The 22596-nt window shown below is 40.8% G+C and overlaps 1 protein-coding gene and 2 pseudogenes across 2 annotated transcripts in view; 2 read left to right on the forward strand and 1 right to left on the reverse strand.

Annotated features, from left to right (window-relative positions):
- The window catches only part of Gcna (germ cell nuclear acidic peptidase), a 39998-nt gene extending 19230 nt beyond the window's left edge, over nucleotides 1-20768 (forward strand). Inside the window, 7 exon segments of the mRNA XM_087210535.1 lie at nucleotides 8482-8564; nucleotides 10134-10544; nucleotides 11908-11983; nucleotides 15458-15602; nucleotides 17656-17794; nucleotides 18841-19045; nucleotides 19931-20768. Coding sequence (XP_087066661.1) covers nucleotides 8482-8564; nucleotides 10134-10544; nucleotides 11908-11983; nucleotides 15458-15602; nucleotides 17656-17794; nucleotides 18841-19045; nucleotides 19931-20180 — 1309 coding nt within the window. The 3' untranslated portion in view covers nucleotides 20181-20768.
- LOC147828290 (PRELI domain containing protein 3B pseudogene) lies at nucleotides 1495-20768 on the forward strand (annotated as a pseudogene). Its single transcript, XR_015451044.1, has 7 exons — nucleotides 1495-8564; nucleotides 10134-10524; nucleotides 11908-13802; nucleotides 15458-15602; nucleotides 17656-17794; nucleotides 18841-19045; nucleotides 19931-20768. The product of XR_015451044.1 is annotated as a PRELI domain containing protein 3B pseudogene (transcript).
- On the reverse strand, nucleotides 5491-6002 carry LOC101722092 (adenylate kinase isoenzyme 6 pseudogene; annotated as a pseudogene).
- Nucleotides 20769-22596: the final 1828 nt, after the last annotated feature.

Raw genomic sequence — 22596 nt, forward strand, 5'->3', positions numbered from 1 at the left:
CTCCCTGTGGATAATTTTCAGCTTTGTTTGTCCGGTGCTAGTATTTACTCCTTCTGTTATTTACTTTAAGTGATTTGGACTCTATCCCTAAGTTTTAGTATATGTTCTGCTGAAGCGAGCACATCTATCCCTATGTTTTGTAGAATGAATTACTTCTGGTTATAACAGCATCAACAGATTCAATCTTATAACACTTCTATATGACAGTCCTTGCAGGTACACTTCCCGCTCTTAACTATTCTCACAAACATTATGACAGTTTATTATTTGTAGTTGTTCTGGGGCCAGGGATTTAGCTCGGTGGTTCCACAGCCTGCCTTGCAAGCGGAAGGACCCGAGTTCGATCCCCAGTACCAAAAGAAAAAAAAAAGGCACTATTTGTAGTTGTTCTACAATGAGGTAGGTAAAGTGGAGAGAGGAAAATGGAAGGTGGTTGGAGGAGGAGAGTAAGATGCTAAGTGGGAGGCCTGAAATGGGGGGATAGTGACAGATGAGAAGGAAGGTTTGATGTGGGGTCTGATTCTACTATTTCATTTGAGTTAAAGGCTTAGTGTTGAGAGTATCTGTCCCGGCAGGGACAAGATATAGGAGAAAGGCAGTTTACTTTGTGATTGAGGAAAGCTATGTGGTTGTCAGATCCTGCTGATATAGAGGACAATAGGATAGGTAAGATATAGAAGAACCAGAGGCTTAGGATGGGGAGGATAGAGGGTTAATTACTAGAGAAGAAAGGAGTGACTATGAGGGAGCTAAGTATGGGAAATTAAAGACTTGGGTGGAGGAGTTTATGTGTTTGTAAAAAGAATAAAGAAATATGCTAGTAGTATTGCTATGGAGGGTTGAGATACAGGAACTAGATAGGGAGCTAAGAAGAGGGAGAGACCCTAGATACCTATTAAATCAGAGCCAATGAGAGAAAAAATACACAAAAGCAAAAACCTAATAAACAGAAAAAACCATAAAAGAACATAACTCCACATTACTAAATAAACCAAGAAACAACAACAAACAAATTCAAACCTATAAGATGTCTGATGGGAACACAGTTTAAATATTCCAATGAGACATTGCATATGTGATTCCCAGGTAACTTCTTTGCCAGAGAACCCGAGCGCTCATACCCCAATAACTCCTCTGATTCTTCCACTGCAATATTGAAGCTAACTCAGACTCAGGACCTCTTTCTGCCAGGTTGAAGGCATTCTTGCTGAGTCTGATCCAGGCTGAGTTCTTAGGTTAGGAACTTTTGCTGCCCCCCTCTTCTTGAGTGTGATGGTGGAATCAACAGACCGATTCACTGGCACAAAATTGTCCACTGAGTTAGGAGTATGCCTATGCAATCAAATCAGCTACAGCAATAACAAGCTAATCAGTTATAGTGGTATCTATCTGGGCAAGTTGAGAACATACCATGAGATCCAATTTTGGATCTCCCTTTAGCCTAGGCAAGAAATCCATGGTTGGAACATCAAGTGGCTGCCGGCACCATGAAGATCTGGACTTCGGAGCATGTATTTGACCACCCCTGGGAAACTAACAGCTGCAATGCAGAAATACCCAAACCCTATGAACCCCAGTGTGGTTGGAGCTCGTGTGCAAGACAGACATACAGATCCCTCTGGAAAGCTGCACAGCCACAGACTTCTCAGCACAGAGTGGGGACTGCCTTCCATTGTGAAGTCTGTTATTGGTGCAGCAAGAACCAAAACAGATGTTGAAGAACATTCTGTAGTTAATCCTGTAGAGAAAACAATGGAACTTAAATCTACTAATATTTCATTTACAAATATGGATTCAGTAGATGAGAGACTTATATACAAACCACATCCTCAGGACCCAGAAAAAACTGTTTTGACTCAGGAAGCCATAATCACGGTGAAAAGAGTCAGCCTCAGGAGTTACCTTGAAGGACTGATGGCAAGCACAATATCTTCCAATGCTAATAAACGCCAAGAAGCAATGGAATGGGTAATACATAAATTAAATGCTGAGATTGAAGAATTGGCAGCTTCAGCAAGAGGAAGCATAATGACACCAATGGCGGTGGCCACATTTGTAGAGAAATGATAAAGAAAGTTGGTACACAGCACCAGGTTCCCCAGGTCTCTTCAAGCTGACAGTATATTTATTTGTTATTTTTAAAACACAACTATATTTTAGGCAGAATTTTTTTTTGATAAGCTGGAGTGAGGCTATGTGATTTTCATTAAAACAGAGATACAGGGGTTCTAAATCACAGGGATCATCTGATGTTATGACTTGAAATGACTACTTGTTAGGGTTCCAGTATTTATGTGAAAATGTAACCATTTTTTAAAAAGTACTTGGAAAAAATTGGTATGGACAGTGAGTCTTCTTAAGGTAGAGTGTTAAACCTTTTCAGGCATTGGGACTTCACCTGGCTGTGGACCAACCCCAGAACAAAGCAGAGCCACCCATTATGTGCTCAACTGCTGCTGCAAACTAGAACTGTGTGCTTGAGGAATTCCTTTTAGAAGAAGAAACCATATATTTGTAAAAGACATTAATTTGTATAAAATAACTTGCTCTGCTAAACACCACAGTGTTTTGATTTGGTACTTAAATGATATTTTTGGAGTGAAAATTATCACTGAAGTAATAATAAGTAATTTCTGTTTCTCCAACAGAAATAATATTTTATTGTATTAAAGAATACTGTATTGGTTTGCCAAAAGTTTTGTGACTTAGTAAAGGGATTCCCTTTCTTGGGTTTGTACTTTATGACAGCACACTGTACCGTGGGCAGGTTATGCTAACTAAAAAAATAAAGTCATTACCTGAGTTTTACAGCACTCTTAAACTGAACACTTAACACTTAAACAGAAGAACAGCTGTTCACATCTTTTAGCATTTCACATTTGCTTAACTTATAAATTGCTATGTGTCAAAATCATGGTTTTGTAATTGCTAAGGCATGATATGTCAGGTTATTTGAATATAATTACTTTTTGAGGTGATTGTGACCACAAAACATCTTTTTTACATGAGGAGCTGTACATCATTTGAAATTACTCAAATGATGTCTTGATCTGAAGCATAAATCTCAGTTACTTAATGTTTTTAATAATATGGTGAGTGGGGGGGGCGTTGGGGAAGAAAATTAAGTACTGAATGGGGGAAATGGAATGGTCTACACTAAATAAACTGCACTGCTGGTTTTATTTATCAGAAATTCTTCTTTTGGATAGCAGAGTGGCTGCAAGTGGAAAAAAATCCAGAAAATGTATTTTATTTAGTATTTTGTACTGGGCAGTTAACCACTAAATTATATCTTTGGTACTTGGAAGTGTTGTATACAATTTTTGTTAGAAGGTGATTGATTAGCTTTTGCCTTTATTTTATAGAGCTTAATATGATCAACTTTTAGTTGGGTTTCCTCTAAAGAGACCAATTAATACGTATAAACCACAGAAACAGTACCAAACTTTTAAAATTAGTGTTTTTCTACTTAAAATATGACGTGGCTTATGAATTCTTAGGACATTTGTAAATTACGTTAAATTCTGATAAAGTTTCTGTTATTTTTTTGTAACCAAAAATGGTTTTTACAACTAAAGTACTATTTTGGCTAAAAAAAAGTGCTAAGTACATATTAATATTTGACAAAAAGAGATGTACAATATGTGTAAATTGCACTTATTCTAAAAAAGATATAATACCTATTGATAAATTATTTCTTTTTTTGTTTGTTTTGGTCCCAAGGATCGAACTCAGGACCTTCTGCTTGCAAGGCAACTGGCAGAAAGACTGAGCTAAATCCCCAGCCCTCGATAAATTATTTCTAAACCAACCTTTATCATATCCTTCATTGGATTTTTTTACTCTGATCTAATAATAAAACATCTATAAATTTTCATTTTCCAATGTAGTTAGCTACATCTATCTAAATACTTGATTCATGGCTTCTATTAAAATATAAACAAGTTTGCAGCAAGTTCATTGAAAACAGCTGAACTGGAATAAAGTGTTGAATTACAGCTATTAAGCATCTTATCCTATTTAATATTAAGATGAACTTAAAGAATTGAAATGGATTTGTTAATAAAGACTTTCTTTTAACCAGAAAAAAAAGAAATCTATGGTTGTAGTATAAGCATCATAATAGCCCAAGTATTGACCCACAGCTATTATGCACTAAATGCAATAGCTTGTCTCCTCTTATGTAAAAAAAAAAAAATTCAACAATAATTTTATAGAATCAATTATCTAAAGCCCAAAGGATTGGAGGGTGAGTAATCCTAGAGGGGAGAAAGAAAAGAAAAAAAAGTGGGTTTTTTTTCAGGTTTTCAGCTCTGTGGTATGAGAAGTTAGAAGTAGAAATGGGCAAAGGATCCTAATGGTAGTAGAGGTATGTTAACATATTTAGGTGGGGATAGCAGGGAAAACTGAGTACAAAATCTGTGGTGAGAAAGGGGGATGAGAAATTATATGACTAATATAAATATTGGAGAAAAAGTTAAAGGGAGATGAATTGAAAGGGGGGAGAAAAGAAAAAGAAAGAATAGGAAACATGAAAAAGAATTCAAGAGAAAAGATATGGAGTAAAGTAGAAGGAATAAAAAGGGACAAAGGAGAATTCCCTTACCCTCTATAAACTAAGAAGGGAAGAGGAAGAAACACACACTCACACTCATGAAAGAAAAACAGGAAAAATAATGAAATGAAAATATGGAGAAATGAACAGAAGAAGGAAAATTTTGTTTTAGACATGTGACTCTTTTCCACAGCCTATAGGATTAAGGAGCACAGCTCATGCTAAGATGTGTCTCGGCTCACGCTGAAGTCTAAGGTAGCAAGCAGTCCAGCCCCAGAATGGTGCTGGTTGTAAACCTCTGCATACAGTGGGAACAGTACCAATGTTGATCTTCCAGTCCTGTATAACTCAGGCTGAACCTGGCCTCCAACTGCAGGACCTGCGTCCATGTTCACCAGCTCCAGCCCTTCATCAGGATTTCCTCGAGCCTTCAGTCCAACTACTGGCTGTCTCATGTGGCTGTCCTTCCCTCATCCACTCTGGGGGCTTGATAGTGTGATGCATAGCTTGGAGCCAAGGGGCTGCTCTGGGACCCAGGTTCGAACACTGAGCCCTTCCCTACAGTGGCGTTTCTGCCAGTTCTTGTTCTGCATTTATGGCAACAGACACTGGACTGAGGTCACTCACCAACTGTTGACTGTGGAAAGCCACTCTGGAAGCAGTGTCCTGTGTTTTCCTTAAAGGTTCCAACTGTCACTGATTCTCTCACTTTTTTTTTTCCCATTTGATCAGATTTATTGTTTAGCAACTGATACGTATTTTAAATGCTTAATAATAATTGTATTCATTATATTTGGGATTGTTTAACTTTCTCATGGAGAAAAAGAAACCCAGGCATAAAAATATCTTCTGGGCCTTCCACATAGTTTTGGTTTTTACAGATACTTGGAGGCCATGTCTACAAGGTGGGCAAAGAGGCACCATCAACTGACCAGTCACGGGTTGTGACCTTTGACCCACTGCTCAATCCATCTCAGGATCTGGTTTATGTTGTCCTCTAGCTCTTCAGGCGTATTGCTGGGCAGCTGGTGCACAGTATCTTCCTTGTATGATAACATGGCCTCTTCATAAAGAATTTGAAAAATCTCACACTTGATATTGTCTCCTAGTTTCTTCTCATTATAACCCCTTGTTTCAAGTCTTTTATACAATATGCTGTTATCTATTCTCAACACAAAAACTCCATGAAACCATGAAAGAAATCACAACCATGGTAGTCAACAATAACTCCACCTTCTGCCATTTGGTTCTCTAACTCATCAACTACATTTTCTTCATCTAAAATGGGACACTCATACTCTTCATCATAGCCATTATATAGTGCCCCTTCTCGAGCTACATCACCCACATTAATGTACTTTAGTCCTGATTTGGATGCAAGTTCTTTGCCTAGTGTGGTTTTTCCAACTCCTGGCGTACCGGTGATCAGGATGTTCGGAAGCACCATAGTTCCCGACGCCGCGCCCGGGTGGGTCAGCTCGCTCTCCTAGCACACTTGATTCTCTCACTCTTAGTGTGGTTCTCCATGAATGAAAAGTTTTTAGTTTCATTCTGTCTCCCAGATGGCGGCTGGCCAGCTGCTCTCAGCCATGGTTTGCAGAGGGTCCCCTCTCTTCTCTGCCATGTGTTCTATTTCTTCAGTATCTCTTAATCCTTCCCCCCCCCTCTTTTATCAGTTCCCTCCTGGCTCTTTGGTAACCTCCTCTCACTTTGATTCCTCTCCAAGCTACCATTTTCCAGACTCTAGGACACTGTCTGGAGAAGCTGAGTTGCTGGTACTCACTGCTCTGCCATTTTTTTCTCCTCACCCCAATTGACTTTTTTTAAAGGAGAAAACTTTGATGTTCTGTGTAAGAAGATCTAAGAGTAAATATCACATTTCCTCTGTGATGCTTATCAGCATCGTAATGGTTGACTTTACAACCAGGTCCAAAATATTAGATTTCTTATTTCTGGCACATTATCTCTCTGGTCAGTTTCTTCTTTAAAATGTTTCTGTGACTCCTGTCTTAGCTTCCAGTCTCCACTAGTCAAAAAAGTGGACCCCTCTCACTTCTTTTTCTTCTGATCCACTTTGCACACCATTTCCAGAAGAATCTCCTGAGGCATTGCTTTGATCATATTGATGCCTAATTGAAATAGCTCATCATATAAAAATCAAGTTTAGAAGTAATAAACATAGTAGAAATAGATTAACATTCCTTTCTGTAATAGATATACACAAGTCCTGTAACAAGCATTTTAAGTATTTTCTCTCTTGTCATGCAAGTATATCACACCTATCATATACTATTTGGAAAATATAAGAGGGCAGCAAATTTCAGCCTGCTGGAACCTTTGACCCAAATACCAAGGCCAACCAAGGACCTGAGGGGGTGCTTACCACCTGTACCTTGGGAGACACAGGGGCATCGCTGCGCATGACTCCTGCCAGAGCCATCTGTCCACAAAAGCAGCAAGTGCTGGCTTCAGGCTGCAGAACATCACTGAGGAGAAGCCTCCCTACTCCAAGGCTGCCTCTCCCCTTCTCTCCCTCTCTACCCTTCTCAAATAAAGAATGACCGGGTGGGCAAAGGATGCACACCTGTAATCCCAGCACTCTGGGAGACTGAGGCAGGAGGATTGCAAGTGTGAGCCCAGCCTGGGCAACTTAGCACCTCCCCCTCGCCCCCCAAAAAAGAAAAAGTTGGAGACATAGCTTAGTGCAAAGGCCCTGGATTCAGTCTCCAATTCCAGAATGACAGCAAAAAGAATGATAGTCAACTAGACATTTTCCTGATCAGTTTTTCTCCTGTACCAAAATTGTTTGAATACGTATGCTCTGACAGATCCCAGTTACTTTCAGATATCCCCTTTTGAAAGTGTTGAAGACAGGGAAAAAAGCAATGCCAAGATTCCATCTTGCTCCAGAAAGAATGGCTGTCATCAAGAAATCAAGCAATAACAAATGCTGGCATGACTGTGGTGAAAAAGGAAACCTCCTTCATTATTGGTAGGAGTGTAAACTAGTATAACCATTATGGAAATCAGTATGGAGATTTCTCAAACTGAAATTAGAAATTCCATATGACCTAGCAACCCCCCTGCTAGGTATCTTCCCCAAAGAGTTTTAGTCATCATACTACAGCAATATATGCATACCAATGTTTATAGCAGCAGGACTCAAAATAGCTAAATCCTAGAAGCAGCCTGTATACCCATCAACAGACAATTGGATAAAAAAGTGGTATCTGTACATAATAGAATACTACTTGGCTATAAAGAATAAATTTGAGACATTTGTAGGAAAATGGATGTACCTAGAAAATATAATGTAGAGTGAAATAAACCAGTCACACAAGCTTAAATACCATATGCTGTCTCTTTTGAGGCAAAGTACAAATAAAGAGAATAATAAAGGATGTATAGAAGGGACAAGGATATATAGAAGGGGACATTGAATTTCAACATGTCTTGAAGTATGGAGTGGTCCAAGGGAAAAAGTGTGAAGGGTGAGAAGGAGGTGAAGGGGAAAAAATTAGAATAATGCCATGTACAGGAACCTAATAACCTCAAGGAATGTAAGTAAACATGAGCTAAGATAATATCAACAAGAATGAAAATGGGCAAAGGGGAATTAGAGGAGGAGAGAGGGAAGAGGAAGGGAACTTTAAAAAAAGAAACAAGCTGTGGTATTATGTACATGTACCCAGTCCCCAAGATGACTAAGTAGCATGTACTGTAAACATGTACTAATAAAAACCAAATAAAGATGGAGAAGCAGGAATAATAGAAAGATTTAGTTGAATTAAGGGAACAGAGTTACTGTGGGAAACAAACCAAAAGTTGACAAATGATCGTGTTCATTATAAAAAAAAAAAAGGTAGAAAATGCTATGAAGAGAATGTTACATTCATATTTCTCACTTTTCCTGTTTCATCACTCAGCCCTGTGGTGATTGATTCTGAGTCTAATGATGAACATATTCATAAGAAAAAGAAAGTTAAGATGTACAAAATAAGCAGTGAAGGTAAGTATACTGCTCCTTAGAGAAGTAGCTGGGCTCTGAAGCCTCCTCATGCACAGCAGTTTCAGGATTAGAGTCCTCAAACTTTGGGTTTAGAATTACTTAGTAGCAAGGGCCACCATTTCTTGCCTCATATGTGCCAACTGTGGAAGTGGCTGGGTTACTTTCCTGCTGCCTTGGATCTCAGGTGTCCCCTCAGTGAAGCTCTTACCTGTCTAGAACTGCACCAATGTGGCAGAGGGGAGAAAGTCAAGAGCTGAGACTCAAGTATGCAGGTTGTTCTATTGCTCCCTCTTCCTCTCTTTCTCTCCTCTATGCATGGGAATAATGAGGAAGGAAGGAGTAAGAAGCATGGGCTCTGCCTTCTTTCCAGTTTGATGGAGATTTGGGAGGAGGTGATGGTTTAAAACATGCTAACTAGCTGGGCATGGTGGTGCATGCCTGTAATCCTAGCAATCCGGAGGCTGAGGCAGAAGGATCGCCATGAGTTTGAGGCCAGCCTGGGCTACATAGCAAGACCCTGTCTCAAAAAAACCTAATTAAATAAGTAACAAAACATGCTAGCTACCATCTTCTGTCTCCGTAGTTGTATAAAGAGGATTGAAAGTTTAGCCAGGACATAATCACAAAATAAAGGGAAGCCTTTGCATTATAGAAATTTAACTTGATTTGAAGGAAACATCATGTTTTTATTCTAGTTTCTCTTATTTGGCTATGGATACAAGTCTGCAGACCTGTGTTTGGGAACTACCATGCAACAACATCATGCTACTTAGAAAATATGATTGGTATATGTACATAAAACATCTTAATTCTGTTTTTAAATTTCTTTCCCCTTCCCTCCCTCCCACTCCCTTCCATCTCTTGGTCCCTTTCCCTTTTGTAAAGATCTACTTCCCTGTTTCTTGTTACCTTTTATTTTACTCTTTATTTATATTTTAGATTTCTCATATAAGAGAGACCATGAGATAAGCTTGTGTGTCTGAATTATTTCACCTAGCATTATGGTCTCAAGGTGCATCTGTTTTCCTACAGATGACTCAAGTTTATCCTTCTTTATGGCAGAATAGTATTCCATTATGTATAAATAACACACTTTCTTTATCCATTTATCTGTTGATGGACATGTAGGTTGCTTCCAAGATTTAACTATTATGAATTGTACTGCTGTAAACATGGTTATGATTGCTGGTGGGGTTTTTGTTGTTGTTGTTGTTGTTGTTGTTGTTGTTGTTCTTGAGACAGGGTCTTGCTATGTATGTAGTTCAGGCTGGCCTTGAATTCACTGTGTAGCCCAAGCTGGCCTCAAACTCACACCAATCCTTTTGCCTCAGTCTCCCAAGTCCTGGGATTATGGGTGTGCACCAGTATACTTGGCCTGGTTGTTGTTTTATCTGTCACTGCTCTTAGTAAAATTAAAAAGAAATAGAGTAAAAACAATCTAAAATAACTATGGTTTTTAATTGTGACTTATAGTCACAGTTTACAGCTTGTTTAAGTTGTACTTAATAATCTGCTGGTGTTTAGTGTATAAGGAGTATATTTATAAATGACATATCTCTTAAATTTCAGATGAGATTTTGGAAGTGATTTCTGACACTGAGGAGGAGCAGCTCCCCACCAGCACCCCAAAGTCTCCAGGAGTAATTACTATTATTGATGATGATGGCAACAATAACAAATTGGAAATTCCTGTGCTAAAAGAAGGGGGTTCCCATGATCACAGCCAAATTTATTCAGATAAAAAAGAAGTGGATGAGTGTGTTGTCTCCCAGCACAATTCACCTGATAATGTTCATAAGAAGCAGGATCTTGGTGAAAATGTCAATCAACCACCAACTGATCCTTAGGCTAACCTAGAAATTACTGATCCACAGTTGCCAACTACTGAAGAAGTCATATTTGTGGCGGAGCAACTGAGGAAAAGGAACCGTAAAACCAACAATACATGTGTGACTACCTGGTAAGCCAGTCATGCCAAGTGTGCCTGTCCCACCCAATGTACCTGGCCTACCAAGTGTGCCCACCACACCTTTTCTGCTTGGTATGCCTGGGTCTTCAGGCCTTCCCATTCTGTCAGTCCTCAGCCATTATAGCAGCCTCCTAGTTGCAAAGGGAAGCAGCCATCCCAATGAAAAGGATTTTTCTGGAAATAGGAAACACCCATGTCTGTCTATCTCATGTTCCCATATCTTAGTATTTACTGTTCTATGTGTCCCTTCCCCCTGCTTTTTCCCTGCACCTCTTGTCCTGAGGATACAGTGGTACCTTGGTTCACGAACCTAATTCTTTTCATGATTCTGGTCAGAAACTGAATTGGATGAGAACCGAATCAGAGTTCTCCATAAGGTCAGCATTGAACCTAATCATTGAATTTGATTCAGTTCTCATCCAATTTGGTTTGCAATTAGAATCGTAGAAAGAATTATGTTTGTGAACTGAGGCACCACTGTGTCCTATTTTTCTTAAAACCTAGTGCAATTGTTATGTCCTGTATGAGACTATAAGTTATTAGAATAACTCCTCCCTCCTGGAATCCCAAAGTTCTAGAGTTTAAAACACTAATCATGTTGTGTTGTAGTATATTCCTGAGTCTGTCCCCCACTAGTAGCCTCTTCATGGGAGGACTTTTTTTTTTTGGTACCGGGGATAGAACTCAGGACCTTGCGCTTGCGAGGCAGGCGGCAGAATCACTGAGCTAAATCCCTGGCCCTGGGAGAACTTTTAGTCATTTAGTCTCCAAATGTCTAGCCTTGTAATTGGCATGTAACAAGTGTTTAATAAATTTTTGGTCTGTTTTCTTTTTTGGTATCAGGAATCAAACCCAGGGCCTTGTGCTTGCTAGGTAGGCGTTGTACTGCTGAGCTACATCCCCAGCCTTAATTTTTCAATAAATGAATAAGTAACATTAACTGTTGGTTCGTAAGTCTCTGGCTAGAGTTACTGGCAGTATGGGTCCGAGATGAAAATAAAACACTGTGGCTTGCACATTAGGTACAGTTACAGGCAAGGATATCAGCTGCTCCTCAGAGCATCTGTGAGGTGTGCCATACCATCCCTTAGAGAGCATGAGGTTTAGTTGCCCATGCAACCTGGTCTCTAGAGATGCATTCATGGACCCTCAAGACAGTGCTTGGTACCTATGACAAAATCCTACCCAGGTCACATTGTTGGTGGCTCTGTGATTAACATAGATAAAGGTACTCAGAAAGCAGTAGTGTGTAGTCTTTGCAGTTTTATTGATAGATGTTGATAGCTTAGCTATCGGGCTCCGCCAGGTTTATCTTCCTGTCAGTTGAGTGATGGTAGGAATTGTCAGGGTTCAAATTAACTATTATTCTTTCAGCTGATAGTGAACCAAAAAAGCATGCGTCTTCAGAGAAGAAATCCAGTGCAGCAAAAGTTGAAAAGTGCGAGACTGGGTATGTACTGCTCACACCCAACTGAACAGGAATTGATTGCACATTTGTCATGTTCAGCAGCCTATTAGGCACTTGGGAGGTGGTCAGAGGGATAAAGGAGTCTGGTGGGGTGGGGGGACAAAGTCTGTCCCTGAGTGGAGAGCAGGGCGAGGAAGCCATTGGCCAGCTCCCTCCCATTCCCCTGGTGGCTGGGCCTGAGTACTCTGCCAAACCCCTGCAGTTCCATGGGCAGAGTGGGGCCCCTCCACCTCCAGAGCATTTCTGGCCTCTGAAGTTTCCTTTGTCCTTAAACTCAGGTCAAAAAAAATGATTTGTAGCCAAATAAGACTTGTGACACCAGGTTACACTAAACCATGGTAAACACAGGGGAGCTGGTGAGAAGGCAGACCTGACCCACTGTTCTGATTTGTTGGAATTGGAGTGAGGGCAGTCAAGAGTGTTTTCCAGGCTTTTCTAGTGCTTTGGATGAACCCAGTTATATTCTTACTACTATGTATACTCTTGCAATTTTTTTGTTTTTACAGTTCTGGGGATTGAACCCAGGTCTTCCCTGCACTCTGTCTCTGAGCTATACCTCCATTCCTCTTGAGAATTTTCAAAGGTTAAATGTTAGGGTAAAATAGATTGCTTGTAGTTCCCTTATTTTTATTAAGCTGTATGTAGTTGATACTGAAAACAATAACTGATCATTAAAGGCATATTAATACTTAAAGCAAAAATCAAGACATAATTCTCATTTAGATTCCGGGAAGTTCCTATATTTTCCCTTAGAAATATGATAATGGTGGCCAGGTGTGGTGGTTCACGCCTGTAATCCCCACTACTAGGCTGAGGCAGGAAGATCGCTGTGAGTTCAAGGCCAGCCTTAACTGCATAGTGAGACTGTCTCAAAAAACAACAACAAAAAAGATACGATAAGCATAATTTTCTTTGTTTTTACTTGTATACTTTACCACTGAGCTTTACCCCACCATCTATAACTTTTCAGCCTATATTTTGGGAGGGAAAAACATGATATCCCAGGGTTTAGGGCAGAAGAGCAATTTAGATCTGAGGGAAAGGCTCTCTGAGTCTAAGACAACTGGCAGCAGCTGGACCCCTTTCAGTGAAAGCATCTCTGGATTTCTAGATCCATATTTAAGCTGATTTGCTTATAGGGACAGGTGGCTTGGGTAGCTCCCAGGTTGGTTTGCTAGAGACTGTGACAAAAGAAGGGAGGAGCTACTGCTTAGTGTCCTTGTTAGCCTCATCCAAAGAAGTGTAGGCTGTTTGGACTCTGAACAGTTGCTTTGGTACTTCCAGTGTCAGTCTGGGGGCTTCTTGTTGTGCTCAGCATTGTTCCTGTGTAGGTTGCCTGTTGGTCATGGTGTCTGATGTACCCAGTTTGGGGTCTTGTTGGTTCCTCTGATGTTGGACATGCTCAGCCTGCAGTGAAGTGGCACAGGGCTTGAGGTAAAGTTTGCTAAGCAACAAGGCCAGCCTTTCCTGAGTACACAGAAGTCACATACTCTGCTGAAGCCTGCACATGGCTTAGATTTTCACCTGCCACCTTTTCTGATGCAAATTTGTTCTCAAAACTAGGTAATTGGAGGCAGAAATGTTTGAGTCATCCATGTCCGGCTTTGGGGGAAGAACCCTTGCATTAGCTTCCCTTGCCTTGTCTGGTACGTTCTTCCTCCTCACATAGGGTTTCTAAGTATCCTGGCAAAGTCTCAGTCTCAGGAGTTCTGTGTAGTCAGAAGCTCACTGCATTTGTTTCTGTTTTATCTTTCTAGCTCTGAGGCTCATCTGTCTGGACTTGTGAATTGTTCTAGCCAAGGTAAAAATGCGTCCGTGTAAATAAATAGTTATTATATGCATGAGTCCTTTATGTGCTCAGCACTATTCTTTGTGCCACTTGAATTAGGTCTAGAAAGATGGGTAGCAGTTGTGATTTAATGGAAAGATTGTGAGATTGGATCAGAAGATTCATTGTCTCTGTGGCCTTTGGGCAAATTACCCTTGAGTACCGGTTTCCTCTTTTGCAAGTTAGAGATGGTAAAAACAGTAGTGGCTTCTTTGAAGGATGATTGTGAGGATTAAATATGATAAAGTAAAAGGAAGTTCTTTACAAGTGATATCATACCACACAAATGGTGGTTCTCAGTAGAGGTGGAGATAGAGTCACCTTGGGGAGAAGTTAGGCTGAGGCATGAGTGTGGGAAATCACAATTCATGTCCAGGGAATGTTTGAGTTGCCTGCTGAGTCCAGAATGGGAATGGTAGCTAGAAATATAGGCTGGAGCCAGATTGACCCAGGCCTTGAATGATAGGTCAAATGGTCAATGAAAAGCAGAGGGAATGTTAATTTGAATATGGCCTAGGACAGAGAACTTTTTAGAGCTTTCAATGATACTGTTCCGGAATTGCAGAAAGAAATGCACGGAGACAAAGAATTTGGGTAAAATAACAAAGGTCTTTATTTACTAGCAAGGTAGGACACCAGAAACTGGTCTGGTCAGAGTCCCCCCCTGCGTTCTTTGTCCATCACCTTTTATACTTTTGTCAGTCATTATCTCATCCCTAGTGGTCTTTGTTAAGTAAATAAAGTTCCAATTCCTGTTTAATGGTTAGACACAGGTGGTTTCTGTCACTGATTACAGTCCTAAACACATGACAGTTAAGGCACGTATATCACAAGTTTGTTCAAGGATTCCCATTTTGTTCTTCAGAGCTAGGATGTTATCTATAGTGGAGCTACAGATCAAAGGAGCTATATAACCTTCACTTTAAACAACAAAAGCAACAGGCTAAGGCAAGCTTTTAAAGGGATACACTACCTATTTTGCTTTCATAACTGCTTTAATAGCTAATCTACTAAACTTGCTTTAAAACTTTTCCCTATCAATACAAACAGCCCGCTGTGGCGTGCATTCCATAGGTTCACCACCACTGGCCTAGCGAAGCAAATCTGGAGGGATGTATATAATTGAATTGATGTATATAATATTAATTGAAACTGGGGCTGGGAAGGAGGGCTGACTGGGAGAGCTGTTAGGATGAAGATACCTATCCCCAGATAAATGTAGAATAAGGAAGAAAATGAATTTAAAATGCCTCTGAAGTTTTCAGCCAGTTAGAACAGAAGTTTGACAGTTGAGTATGTTGCACTGAAGATAAGACTATTGTTAGTTGGAAATTTGCATTGGGGAATTGTAAATTCATAACTAGGTGTCAGGAGAGAGCTAGAGGCTGCAGCTTCTGAGGTGGGAATCAACTCCTTTGGGGTGGAAACCAGCCCTCACACTTCTGAGAATGTGCTGAAAGTGAAGAGAAAAGACTATGAAGGGAAACTTGGAAAATGCCCTCATTTAAGGAGATGAAGGTAGTGGAAGTAGCAAGTTTTCAGCCTCTCTTGGCCTGATCTTTAATGTATGCATTTCTTCTACCTATTTCTTCAGCTATATAAAAACTCAGTTGAATTTACCTTTGCAGGAGAGCTGTGTGCCAAATACCTGGATGCTTCTTGCTTGACATAGAAAAATCAAAACAGTATTCTGGAAAAGAATTCAAGAAAAATAAGGATGAACTGGTTCAGAAAATCTATACACTGTTTAACACCACTGTCTTTGATCAAAAGGTAAAATTGATGCATTAGAATTTATTGAGCACCTGCTGTGTGATGGTACTCTTGGGGGGTAGGTGGTATCCTGTGTGTATACTTCCTGCCCTTGAAAAGTGTCAGTGTAGGTGGGGAGAGAAGATGTGCATATATGAAGGAAATAGTGTTTATGGCTTATAATATACGCAACAGATGGTTATTACCATACGAGATCAGCAGAGGGAGGAATAACAGAGACTGAGTGGTGAGGAAGTAGGATTGCTTGGAGGAAGTGAACCTCCTTTTGGTAAGTCACAAGGTCAACAGTGACAAGGGAGAGGGGAATGTGTTGAGGCTTGACCACTTGAAATGAAAAGAGCAATGTGAGGGGCCGGGGATTTAGCTTAGTGGTTTCGCCACCTGCTGCGCAAGCGCAAGGACCGGAGTTCAATCCCCAGCACCAAAAAAAAGAAAAGAGCAGTGTGAGCTTGGAGAAGTTATTTAACCTCAATATGCTTGTTTCTACATCTATAAAATGGGAACAATAACAGTACAGTCGTCCCTCTGTATCCATGGTGGACTGGTTCTAGGCTTATCCAATAAATACCACAATCTGCAGATACGTGTAGTATTTGAATATGGTCTACTCACATCTTCCCTTTAAAAAAAACTGGGGAGGGTTCTTTCTGATTTTTTTTGAGACAGGGTCTCACTATGTAGTTCAGACTGGCCTTAAACTCACTATGTAACCCAGTCCGGCCTTGAACTCACAGCAGTGCTCCTGCCTCAGCCTCCTGAGTGCTGCGATTGCAGGCCTATACCACCATACCCAGCTCTCCTATTTTTTTAAAATCATCTCTATATTACCTATATGATAGGTAATATAACATACCATGTAAATAGTTGTTACACTATATTGTTTAGGGAATAATGACAAGGGGGAAATTGGTACATGTTCAGCACAGTTCCAATTTTTTTTTTTTGGTACCAGGGATTGAACTCAGGACCTTGTGCTTGTGAGGCAGGTGGTGGAACCACTGAGCTAAATCCTCGGCCCACACAGTTCTAATTTTTAAAAAATATTTTTGATTTATGGTTGGTTGAAGCTATGGATGTGGAAGCCATGAATACGGAGGGCCAATTGTACTTACTACCTAAGAATTATTATTGGGCCTACAAAAGTTAATATACAGAAAGTGCCTGGAACAGGGCCTACAGTATTGTAGCTCTTCTTACCATTTTTTGATGGGGTAGGACCAGGTAACGGATGACCCTGGGAATCAGGTTGTGGGAGATTAAATTTAAATCAGTAGGCACCACTGCCCAGGGATAAGATGTGACCTGGAGTGGCTGCTGAAGCAAACTCTTGACAGTAGCCTGTAGATGTGGATTGGATTAGAGAGAATTTGGAGGCAGAGACCTGTTGGTCATTCCCTTGTTTTGTTTTTGTGGTGCTGGGAACCGAAGGAGGGCCTCTTATGTGCTAAGCAAGCACTGTACCAGAGAGCTCCATCTTTGGCCCTAGGTCATTGGGTTTTTGCAGATACTATTGCCTAGGTGTCAAGACTTTCCAGAGGGAAGATCTCTTATCCTAAAGGCTCCCCAGCCTTTGGTGTCCTTCCTGATGACAGTGTTGTTTATCAGATGAACAGAACCTGAAGTGTTCTGAATTGCATTTTCACTTCTTCCGCACCACATCCATAGACAGGTTTCCAGCTGGCCTGCCCAGGCAGACTTGTACTTCTCTGCCTGACTTCTCTCCGTGCAGGAGAGCACAAGTCCTAATTCATCTTGTCTCAGCAGTCTCCCTTGTGTCCTAATTGTCTTTACCCAGACTTTCGTTGGTTTTTAAAAAAAATTTTTAAATAAATTTTATTTTATCCCACTCCCCCAATTCCAGTTGGTTTTTATTCTCCCCAGAATGTTTAGATTTGTTTGCTCTTTGAGTAGATTTCCCCCCAGCTTGCTGTGAGCCAAGAACCTGGGGAAGGAAGTTTCTCTTTTTATTACAGAAAGAAAAACTTGACATAATATTTTCTGGTTTGCTTAGAACTTCTTTCTGATTCCTTCTGTATTTGATTTTCATTCTCAGCTACTGGAGAAAATAGACATCACCTGGAATAAAAAGATGCTGAGAAGTACTGGCTTCTGCACCACTAGTGAGAGACAGTACCCAAAGAGGGAGCGCTATGCCAAGATTGAGATTTCTCTGAAAGTCTGTGACTCTGCAGGTGATGGCAGGAGTGAGGCAGTGGTATCTCAGCCCTCTTTCCCTCTGGCACCACACCCGTTCAATTATTCTTAGCTAGAAGCCTATGTCACTGCTTGAACTGGCCTTCCCAGGTAGACAGGCCTACTGTGTATTGCTTAGAGAACATTACTTTGGGATGTCTCATCATCCCTGGGAATCCAACTCATCCATCTCTACCTGGCCTACCTTTCTGTCTGCATTTTCCCCTTGCAGACACAGCATCTCCATTTTCATAGTAGCTGAGGTTCAAGGTTCCCTATACCTATTCAGTCACCAGATCTCCCTTCACAATGACTCTCCTATCATCATTTCTTCTCCATCTTTGCTTTCACCCAGAAATGGGCGCTCACCTTCTCACTTCTCCCTGCTCCACTGAGGCTTTTGTGTACCTCTGTGTTGCTTTCCTAGGGCTTTTCAGTGCCTGGAGCCTGGCTGTCTAGGTCAGTGTAATCTGCCCCTACTCCACTTGGCTGGCCCCATCTCTTGCTACTCCATGTTAACTCACACTCCAACTAGGCCTCTTCATACTGGCCTTCACAATGTACCACATGCTTTTCTGGCCTAAATCTTTGCTCCTATTTTTCACCTGCCTCACAATGGCCTTTCAAATTTTACAAATCCACTCAGTTGTGAAGGGCCCAGCTCAGATCCTCATCTCACCACAGCCCTAGCATTCATCCATATCTATTCCACCCATCCACATCTATTTCTAGAGGGCAGAAACCAAGGCTTGTCCAGGTAGATTTCTAGCAGTGTCACCACAAAGAGATGAACGTGTTGGAGATGCTCTGAAAAGACCCGCTCACTTAAGGCTGTCTACCATTAACAGAGTCAGGTTGAAGTAGGCAGAAGGTTCACTTTCAGAATTCTGGGAAGGTGATGCTTGTGGCTGCTTGCCTGCTTGCCTGCATACACTTCTGTAAGATGCTTTGTGCCTGCTGCAGGTGAGAGTCAAGGGTTGTTGGGTAGCAGATCAGAAGAGAATCAGTGTTAGGGCTCACAGTTTCTTCTCATTCCTCTTCTCAGACTGACTCCGAGATACCTTGATCCATGAAATATGCCATACAGCCTCCTGGCTGATTGATGGTATTGGAGATTCTCGTGGTGATACATGGAAGTATTATGCCAGCAAATCCAACAAGGTACATCCAGAGCTGCCCCCGGTCACTCATTGCCATAACTATACAATTAACTACACGATTCATTATGAATGTAATCAGTGCAAAACCAGGTAAGACTTTTCTTCTCAGACTTTTTTTTTCCAATTACCTTTTTATTTAAGTCTCCAAGTGGCTCTTCAGTCTTTTTTTTTTTTTTTTTTTTTTGGTTCTTTTATTGGTACATTTTAGGTATACAATTCGTTTACATTTATCATTGGGTGTTTGTACCTGTACATGATATATCTTGGTTCTTATTTTTTTTCCCCATTACCTGTGCACCCTTCACCCCCTCTGCCCTTCCCTATTTACATAGATTTCATTTCCATTTTTTTTTTCTTTTCTCATAGTTTTTCCTTTCCCTCTTTTCCTTTCCCCTTCCCCTCCCTTCACTCCTTCATCTTTGGACCTTTTTTCTTATTTCAAATTATCAATTATTCATTTTAATCATTTTAACCCTTGTTTACACTATCAGTTTCTCACACTAGTGAAACTATTCAGTATTTACACGTGTGTCCTATTTATTTCACTTAAGAGTATGGCTCTTCAGTCTTTGTAAGAGTAAGTCAATGGCTGTCTGACTTGAGAAGTGAACATCTATGTCTTGTTTTGGGGTGGGGGGTACTGGAGATTGAACCTAAGGCCTTCACAATGAGCTACATACCCAGCCCCCCCTTTTCTTTTAATTTGAGACAGAATCTCACTAAGTTGCTAAGTTGCCCAAGCTAGGCTCAAACTTGTGATCCTCCTGCCTCAGCCTCCCAAAGTGATGGGATCATAGGTGTGACCTCCCTATTTCTTTCTATGTTCTCTTTACTAATTTGAGCCAGCCTGACCCCTGCTGCTCAGAGCCCAACTCTTAACACAAAAAACTCTCACTTTGGGCCCAAGCCGAATATCTCAGAGCTTATAATGTGATGACTAATTCCTTTGTTGTATGGTGTCCTTTTCCTCACTAGGATTGGCCGCTACACCAGATCGTTGAAAACTGAACGCTTTATCTGTGTTGTATGCAAGAGGCCTCTGGTCTTGCTGCCATTAACTCGGAAAGATGGAACCCCCATCCAGCCCTATGTGAGACCATTTGGCAAATATGTGCAAGAGAATTATAGAAAGGTATTACAGGAGACAGCAGGGATCAGCCATGGGGATGTGATGAAAAGGCTCAGCAAGGATTATACTGCCAGTAAACAAAAGAAAAATCCTTAAGGTCATTTTAGAATATATTTCTGTTAGCTGAGTCCTTTACTGACAAGAAGTTGTGGAAACGTTTCTGTAAAGTTATTAATATTATAGTTTAAATATATATTTTTAGATTCATTTTATAATGATAATTATTTTTAAACAAAGGTTTTATTGTACCCTTGTGAATACTCTGAAGGGCTTTTGATCCACCTTGGGTCTTAGTTTTACTGCATAGTTTTAACATATAGAACAAAACAGGAAAAAAAAAATGAGTTTTCAAGAGTGGCAAGTTGAGAGAATGAAGATAATGCTGAAATGGGGCCAGGGATTTAGCTCAGTGGTGCTGCTGCCTGCCTCACAAGCACAAGGTCCTGAGTTCGACCCCTGGTACCAAAACAAACAAACAAACAAACAAAAATAACTTGTGAAAAGAGAGTAAGTTTTAAAGACAGCACTTCAAAGCCAGGGCTGTTGCATTATGTAACTTGTTCTACCTGCCTACATATAACACAAACATGTTTCAGGAATTCAGTTGCTGATGACATTGAGTGAAACTGAGCCATGTACTTGTTCAGAAAAATAAATAAATAAAATGTTGGTCTTTGTATCTCACTTATTAGTAAAGTTATTTATTGTTTTTCTCTTATTTCTGTGACTGCTCATGAGGGCTTCAGCCATGATATCCAGGATGTGGACTGGTATGTATCACAATTGTATTAGTTTCCTTTAGCTGCCACAACAAAGTACCATAAACCTAGTGGCTTAAAATAACACAAATATATTATAGTACAGTTCTGGATATCAGAAGTCTGAGACGAGTCACTTTAGACTAAAATCAAGGTGTTGACAAGGTTGCATTCCTCTCTGGAAGCTCTAGGGGAGAATCTATTTCCTTGTCTTTTCCAGCTTCTGGAAGCCACCTACATTCCTTTGTTCACAGCCCCTTCTTCCATCTTCAAAGCCAGCAGCAGCATCTCTTTCTGACTCTCTTTCCCCCTTTACCCCCCTCTTTCACTCTTAAAGACCCTTATAATTACATTAAGTCTGCATAGATAATCCAGGAGAATCTGTTTTGTTTTCTGAGACAGGGTCTCAATATGTATTCTAGGCTGGCCTTGAACTCACTACATAGCCCAGGCTGGCCTCAAACTTGTGGAAATCCTCCAGTCTCAGCCTACTGAACGCTAGGATTACAGGTGTTTACTACCATCCCCAGCTCAATAGAGAATCTTCTTAAAGTCAGCTAATTAGCAAACTCAGTTCCCCTCTGCCATGTAAGTTAACCTATTTACAAACTTTGGGTATTGGAGTATGGATGACAGGGAGGCCAATTTTTTGGCCTGCCACAAATATCTTTACTAGTCTAGCATTATTATTATTATTATTATTATTTTGGTACTGGGGATCAAACTCAGGTCCTTGCGCTTACGCAGCAGATGGTGAAACCACTGAGCTAAATCCCCGGCCAGTCTAGCATTATTGACGTTTTATAGGCAAGATCTGTTATTCTGATAATTTCTTTCATCTTGCAGAAGAACTCCTAACTATGAGGCTAGATGTGATTGTAGATGTATGTATATAGGGTTAGGAAGAGCTTCCTCAGCTAACTGCTTGGATTTCTTCCCTCCGTCTCTGCCTCTGGCCATACCTGTAGTCTCAGCAAGGGCTCAGCTACCCTGTCAAACTGGGTCATGTGAATTCAAGATGAGGAACTGACAGTGCAGTGGATCTGTGCTTTCACCTTTGGCCTTAACTCAATGGCCCTATCAATGTGTTCTTCCAAGAAGCTCCAGTTATTTCCTCCACTCACTTCAACCCAAGCGATAGCCATGGAAAAATGCTCTCTAAAGCCCACCTCCAGGTGGACTATGTGTGCATTAATGACTGCTGGCAAGTCATCTGGCCTTGTTGCTTTTCTTTAAGACCATTGGCATTTCTCTAGAAAGAACTTCCCTCAGCTCTCATGTTACCTGAATAGCATACAGCCTTCTGACTGGTCTGTGACCCCAAACTACCTTTTGGTCTTATTTTCAACCCTGCCCCTACCTGAACACTTAACTCTAGCCATGTGGGACCATTTATGTTTTCCTCCATAAGAAGCCAGGAATGGTTGGCATATGCCTGTAATCCCAGCACTCTGGGAGGCTGAAGCAAGAGGAGTACAAGTATGAGCCCAGCGTGGGCAACTTAGCAAGATCTTGTCAAAAATAACAAAAGAGCTGGGGATGTAACTCAGTGTGAAGACTCTGGGTTCAATCACACACACATAAAAACTACACACACATAAAAAATTGACTTCAGTCTTGCCACCTTTGCCACTGCCCTCCCTGATGCCTGAAAATACTCTTTTCTCTCTACTCTTGCATATACCACTTGGCCTTTATTTTTCTAGGAAGCCTTCCCAAATGGCTCCAGCCTTCATGCTCTGAGGCCTGGATTT

The sequence above is a fragment of the Heterocephalus glaber genome, unplaced genomic scaffold (assembly GCF_053883595.1).
Source record: "Heterocephalus glaber isolate CG9 unplaced genomic scaffold, H.glaber_assembly_v1.0 deba00001145, whole genome shotgun sequence".
Taxonomy (NCBI): Eukaryota; Metazoa; Chordata; class Mammalia; order Rodentia; family Bathyergidae; genus Heterocephalus; species Heterocephalus glaber.